The sequence below is a fragment of the Myotis lucifugus genome, unplaced genomic scaffold (genome assembly GCF_000147115.1).
Source record: "Myotis lucifugus unplaced genomic scaffold, Myoluc2.0 scaffold_1968, whole genome shotgun sequence".
Taxonomy (NCBI): domain Eukaryota; kingdom Metazoa; phylum Chordata; class Mammalia; order Chiroptera; family Vespertilionidae; genus Myotis; species Myotis lucifugus.
In genome coordinates, this window is record NW_005873016.1 from 1 (window position 1) to 7282 (window position 7282).

Consider the following 7282-nt stretch of genomic DNA (forward strand, 5'->3'; position numbering starts at 1 on the left):
CCTTAGTCCGCAGGCCGACGCTCTATCCACTGAGCAAACCGGTTAGGGCATCAGTACATTTCTTTTTACTGTTACATGACACTGGCATAAGCCATCTGTAATACAATTTCAGAACTGAAATAAAAAGGGAGTTGTTTTGGTTAGTCTATTTAAATCTTTTTTTTTTTTTTAACATATATATGTTTTGGAGACTTAATCTGGATATTTCCTGGTATCTTTTAGCTCGTGGTCTGGGTCGATCCTCTGGATGGCACCAAGGAGTACACGGAAGGTTGGTACCTCTTTCCTGTTTGTATTGGGAGCAGGAGGACTAGCCTGTGATGTTGAGTGTAAACATTTACTGTTTCTTATGTTGTGTGAAAAGCCGGTGTTATTTTTTATGTGTGTGTCCTAAAGCTGTGTTTGTGCCCATCCTAGCTAACTGTGGTTATACATCAGTGATTGTCATAAGATACAGAGAAAATTCATCTCCTTCTCATACCCCCCCCCACACACACACAGTCTACCAGCCCCCCAATTCTAATGGCCTTACGTGAGAATAACTAGCATTGAACCAGTGTTACCACACTGAACCCCAGCTTTGTTGGTGTAGAGCCCCAAAGAGAAGCCCAACCGTACTGCCCTTGTTCTTCCACTGGCCCTCCCCCCTCACCGCTCCCCCATACACTGTCCCCTCACTGTCTTTCTGTTCTGCCTCACCTTTAAAGATGGGTTTGGAAACACGGTGCAATATTTCTCTCTTCTGAAATTATTGAAGGTGAGAAAGAGAACAAAGCAGCAAATTAACATAAAATGGGCAGCATGAACGTAAGCAAGACCAGGCTCAGAGCCCAAGTTTCAGATTTTACGAGCATAACGTAAGCTTTGAGTTTTATTTCTGAACTAAAGAGCTCCCTAGTTTTTCTTACGTTGGTTCTCAGCTGCATGGCTTGAGAAAAGAAAATTTCTCATAATTACTAGAGAAAACTCCTTCTCTGTCCTTGGAGGAGACGTATCTGCAATGAGCGAGTCTTGCGGAGTGTGTGTTTGCGTGTGTGAGCACGTGTGCATGTATGTGCGTGTGTATGTATGTGTGTGTGTGTGTGTGTGCACTGAAGACATCTCCACTGAGGGCAGCTTTAGGGTACACACAGCACCTGCACAGCTTGTCTACATCCCCACCTCCCCCACCTCTGGAGATTTTGATTCACTGGTTCTGGGAAAGGGCTTGAGAACCTGTATTTTAAAAGTGACTCCAGCAGGCAGGAGCGAGCTGGACGGTGGCAGAGGGGCACAGGGATCCAATGATATGGCTGTGGAATTAGGGCCGGTCAATTTAATTGGTTTTCAGAGTGTCCTAATGAGACCAGGTGTGGCAATCCAGCGACGTGGCCCTAGACCCCTCTTCTCTCTCTGGCCAGCTCTCTTATAATTTGTGCATTTTGCCAGAAGTTGGATTGATCATGGATGAATCACCGTGGATTCCATACCTTTACTGCAAAAATAACCCGCAGCAATTCACCTGCCGATGACGAGTCATGACATGAAAAAGTTACATCATAATCGATACTCATTTCTTCTCTCTAGGTCTTCTTGACAATGTAACAGTCCTGATTGGAATTGCTTATGAAGGGAAAGCCATAGCGGGAGTTATTAACCAGCCGTATTACAACTACCAGGTAGGACTGTAACGGGTACAGTTGTTCTTTTAATGCAACAAGGACAGAGGTTATTTCAAGAGGCAGCCAGATGAGACGGGGGAAAGCCCAACCCGCTTCCCCCAGGCAGATGAAGGTTTTGAAGGAGTTGAAAAGGGGTCTTTTCGTGCAAAGGGAGAGGAACCCAACAAGTCTAGAATCAGGTAAAGGGAGTTAATGATTTGGTCTCTGGAGGGCAGTTTTCACAGGACTCCCTTCTGCATCGCCGTGGCGTGTGATGTCTGAGGAGTCATCCCCTAGACTTCTTGGAATCTTCTGGGTTTCCCTCCATATTATCTTTAGATTCAGTCTCCTGATTCCCGAGGTTGCAACAGACAAGTCACGTTTCAGCATCTCCCAGCCTCAGTGGCACCTGCTCACCTTTCTTTCCCACTTGAATCACTTCTTCTGTGGGAAGGCAGATGCCAGGAAGCAAGGCGACTCGAGCAGGCTATGGGGGGGTCCAGGGGTCAAGGAATGGAGGACTCTGGCCAGTGACCAGTGCGGATGGAGGCCTCGCCGTGCACCTGGCTGTGCTCTCCTGCTCTCTCACACAGACATGGGAGCTGGGCTGAGGCAGCCAGCAGGTTGATGTTGCCCACACATGGCGGCCCCCACCCGCAGGGAGGTGGCGGGGGAGCCACACACAAATATTTTATTAGATCAGTAATTATAGTGTTATATGGTCCCTGATATTATCTAGTCTAATGGTTTCCAGCTCAGTTGCACGTGCATTCATCTTTTCAAAATACACCCCAGACCTGTGGAATCAGAGCTTCGGGGGGCATTGGTACCAGGGATGCATATGTCATACACGCAGCGCAGGCCTTAACATTCAAATGCAGACGTTTGGGGATTACTGATGTGGTTCTGGATTAGCCTGGTCATTGAGACACCTGATTTACAGGTGGTCCTTCAAGCACATTGAAGAAGTGAGCCATTCGAACCGAGAAAGATGCTAGCCATGTTGTTTTCCAGGTAACACTGCCTCGCGCCTAAACTAGAGTCAGCGTTGAAGCAGAACTAAGTACGCTCCTGCACCCTTTCTCTTACTTTCTCTCTAATAGGGTTGGGCTTTCTACTCTGCTCCCAAGAAATTGTCTTCCTCAGAAGCAGAGATTAATGTGATTCCAAAGCAGGAATAGATCATTAGATCACATTAAAGTTAAAGGAAACAATTGAGATTATTACTTCAGGTATTGACATGAGTCTGACCTTGATAGAACGTTGGAGAAACCAAGTAACCAGAGTGAGGATTATTCCTTCTGAATTTCCAATTTGAGTTAAGAGCAAGCATAACCTCTACCTCTAAGATAGTTTTGTTATATTCTACCATTTGTATGATAATACCTATAATCATGTTCTTATTAGGATTATTTCACAAAACTAGTTATGCATTATTGGTAAAGTTTCTCATATTAAGTATCCACTAAGTATTTTACTGTGACTTTAATGTTTATGTAATATTTTATACAGATACAAGTTTGTGGCTGCTATGGAAACTTTAACACTGTTACTTGAAAGGGAGACATTTTTATTCCTAGATAACATGGTAATGCATGGCACCTTTCATCCAAAAAGGATCTGAGTGCTTAGAAGTTGTGAATAACATCCATCCCTTCCATCCCTTCTGAGATTAGAAAACTTGTATTCATTTTCCACAGAACAATGAAAAGCAGAAGTTAAGGGAACGCAGGAAGGAAGCAAAGGTGAGAAGAATAGCTAGGGTTTTGGCTCCACTAGTTGGCAGCAAAGAGGTAGGAAACCTGTGTTGCCAGCCAGTCCTTGTCGAGCCCACGCAGCCGCCCATCTCCTCCTGTCCTGTTTCTCCCCTTCGTCGCCTGTCCCTTGACCACATCCCCTTCTGTGTACTCTCGTTATCCTTTCTTCCTTCCCTCTTGCTTGTGCCTTGAAATATGTTGCAACAAGGAGAAGGTTGCTCAGCTCTGTTGATGGTATGCAAGGCTGAATATTCAACTTTCAGTCATCATCATCATCATCACCATAATAGCTCAAATGCATCAAGAACTTGTTATATCCTACCGGCCTCAAGGGGTTCACATGCATTATCTCATTTAATGCTCACCATCATCCTTTCACCTTGTCCCTGTTTTATTTTTTAAATATTTTTATTGCTTTCAGAGAGGAAGGGAGAGGGAGAGAGAGATAGAAACCTCAATGATGAGATAGAACCACCAACCAGCTGCCTCCTACACACCCCCTACTAGGGATCGAGCTCCCACCCTGGGCATATGTCCTTGACTGGAATCGAACCTGGGACCCTTCAGTCCTCGGGCTGATGCTCTTTCCACTGAGCCAGATTGGCTAGGGCCCTTGTCCCTGTTTTAAAGAGAGAGAAACCAAAGCAAGTAACTTCCCTGGGTCACCCAGTTTGTCGATGGCACGTCTGGGATTCAAACCCCAGTCCAGCCTCTTACCGATTCCTCTTTTGAGCCGGATGAAAGACCCTTAATAGTTAAAACTCCGTTATTGCTTCTAACAGATACCGAAGCTGGTAGGCAGTTGAAGGAAACACTTGGCTTAGTGCAAAGAAACCCAGTGCATCTTTATATGGGCACTAGCTTCGTAGCCATTCTGAGATTTAATTTAACTCATTGGTAAGGTGAAACGAGTGGCCTCATTGCCCCCAGAAAGTTGGTGGGGAGCCTTTGAGGGAGAGAGACAGTGAGGAGACGGCGACCAGGAGCACAGAGGAAGCTGGCTGGCCGCCTCATGGGCCTGCATGGCCCTGCCCACCAGATGCCGGATTCCATGGTCCCGGACTCTTTGCCTCCATATTCGTTTATGTGGCCCAGAATATTCATTTTCAGGCCCAGAATACTCGTGCCCATTATTTGTGTTTTAAATATATTTTTATTGATTTCAGAGAAGAAGGAAGAGGGAGAGAGAGATAGAAACATCATTGAAGGGAGAGAATCATTGATCGGCTGCCTCCTGCACACCCCCTACTGGAGATCGAGCCCGCAATCCGGACATGTGCCCTGGCCAGGAAGCGAACCGTGACCTCAACCACTGAGCCACACTGGCCAGGCTCGTGTCCACTATTTGTATTGCTTTTCTTTCTGCTTCAGAATAACGAAAGCTAAGTAAGTCGGCTTCTTGATAATTCCTCTCAGCAGTCAATCTGAGGCCCACTGAGCACGCAGAGCCACCACTGAGCCCATCGGCGTGTCAGGCCCCAGCCTCTCTGGTAGTGCAGGCTCCAGGGGCAGAGTCCCCAGTGCTGGCCCTGCGGTGCCTTTGCTGCCCCATTTGCAGGGCATGATACCGGCAGGCAGCCTCCAGGGATTGCAGGCCATGATATTGTTGGCGTCCTCGGGGATCGCTCACCTGCAAAGAGCTGCCTCGCCCAGTGGCACGCTCCTTCCCCAGGCAGTCCACTTCCCGTGACTGATGAGTGCAGGACGAAGGCCTGGCGTTGCACCCCAGTTGGTACAACCCTGAAGGGCCAGTCTAGCTCCAGAGCTCCCGTAGGGCCGGCAGAGGCTGTTGTCGGGTCTGTGTCACAGCTCAGCTTCCCCCTCTGTCCACTCGTGCTGCCTTCCCTCCCTCCCACGGGTGTTGGTCCCAGGGGCACTCCACCACCACCATCCTACCACCTCAGGGTCCTGCTGCAGGACACACGGGGTGCTGTGTTTGAAAGCTTTTCGCAAGTAAACTGAGGCAGTCCAGCCTAATGCTGAGGACTGTCGGCTTTGAACCCAGAAGAGCCTGAGTTTGGTTATGATCTTCCTAGAGTCCTTGGTCAGGTTATCTCATGGTTCCAATCTCTTTTTTTCTGGTCTGAAAAGTAAGGATGATAACACCTACTTCGTGGGGTTGTTTGGGAGATTAAATGAGATACTACATGTAAAGCACTTAGTATGTGTCCAGTATTCAGTAACATACTTATGTCTGTATGCCTACCATATACTAGTATGTCTATTTTCTATAGTAATAAAAGCATTCATATGCTAATTAGACCGGACAGCCGAACAACCTTCCAGACGAACTTGCATGAATTTCCTGCATCGGGCCTCTAGTGTTAAGTAATGGTCTTTTTGATGTCTTTGCATTAATCATTTTATGCATCAGTTTTACTTGGCATGCAGTACCGGTTATGTTTTTCTACATGAAAAGTGCATAGTCATAAACGATGTGGTGGAAAATGCTTCGAGCTCTGCAAAGGCAAATACAGATTCCAAGGCTGCGTCATCATTGTCATTTCACTACCACCATTGCCAGTGAAGTCTGTGACCTTGACCTCCATTATCCAGGCTGCTCTTCGGTGTCGGCCTGTTCAGCTGTTCTGTCTCTATAGCAGCAAAATGCATTATCACCGCCGCCTAGGCCCATGTCGACAGGATCCTGCCTGCTTCTCGGGTATTGAAAAGCACTAATCAGTACATGGCGTTTCATTTCCCGGGGACTTCAGTGCCCTTTGCAAAGAGCTATTTCAAATACGATAATGAGCTTATTCGATGATTCAGAGAGCAGCAGGAATTAGCCTGTTTTCTCTCCCGAGGACTCCAGGGAATAACCAGACGTTCCCTTCAGTACCTTTGAAACCCAATTATCAACCAAAACAGCAGTGAGAACAACCCGCTGATTCCCTAGGGAAAATGTCTCTGTCGATGTTACTGTCTTTGTACTCTATAGCATCATCATGTTTTTATGATCTAACAGTTAGGATGCTATGACAGCTCAGTGTTCTATTTGTTCTGAGCTGACATGTTCTCCCAGTAATCACAGGCTGTGCTGGTGTTTCCTGTTTCCACAGGCCGGGCCGGGTGCTGCGCTGGGAAGGACCATCTGGGGAGTTCTAGGCTTGGGTGCCTTCGGGTTCCAGCTGAAAGAAGTGCCTGCTGGGAAGCACATCATCACCACCACCCGGTCCCACAGCAACAAGCTGGTCACCGACTGTGTCACTGCCATGAACCCCGACGACGTGCTGCGAGTGGGCGGGGCGGGAAATAAGGTACGAAACAGTCCCGCCACCCACTCGGAATGCAGTTGACTCACTGAAGGGAACACTGAGCTTTTAACTAAATGTCAAAGAGGAGTTTGGGAGGAGAGATTAAAGATTGTAATTTGCCATTCAAAGCACATTTCAGCAACATTTTTGAATTTTTTTTTTTAAATGTGCAGGTTCATTTTTTTTTTTTAAATATATTTTATTGATTTTTCACAGAGAGGAAGGGAGAGAGATAGAGAGCTAGAAACATCAATGAGAGAGAAACATCGACCAGCTGCCTCCTGCACATCTCCTACTGGGGATGTGCCCGCAACCCAGGTACATGCCCTTGACCGGAATCGAACCTGGGACCTTTCAGTCCACAAGCCGACGCTCTATCCACTGAGCCAAACCGGTTTCGGCAAAATGTGCAGGTTCAAATCTCTTGTGAAGACAGTGCAGAGAAAATATGTCAACTGGCTGGTGTTGCTAAGTGGTTAGAGCATAGGTCGGCCACCAGAGGGGGTTTGCTTCCCCCCACCTCCTTGAGGCATGTGTGGGAGGCAACCAATCAATGTGTCTCTCTCACCTAGATGTTTCTCCCTCCCTCCTTCCCTCCCTTCCACTCTCTTTGAAAAGCAATGGAAAAAAA

General features: G+C 47.1%; 1 protein-coding gene across 1 annotated transcript in view; it reads left to right on the plus strand.

Moving 5' to 3' along the window:
* Nucleotides 1–222: 222 nt before the first annotated feature.
* LOC102420759 (3'(2'),5'-bisphosphate nucleotidase 1-like) overlaps nt 223–7282 on the plus strand; it is a gene marked incomplete at its 5' end in the record, with an annotated part of 11171 nt that continues 4111 nt past the window's right edge. The window contains 4 exons of the mRNA XM_014450301.1: nt 223–271; nt 1567–1658; nt 3341–3385; nt 6457–6654. Coding sequence (XP_014305787.1) covers nt 223–271; nt 1567–1658; nt 3341–3385; nt 6457–6654 — 384 coding nt within the window. The remainder of the gene's footprint in view (nt 272–1566; nt 1659–3340; nt 3386–6456; nt 6655–7282) is intronic.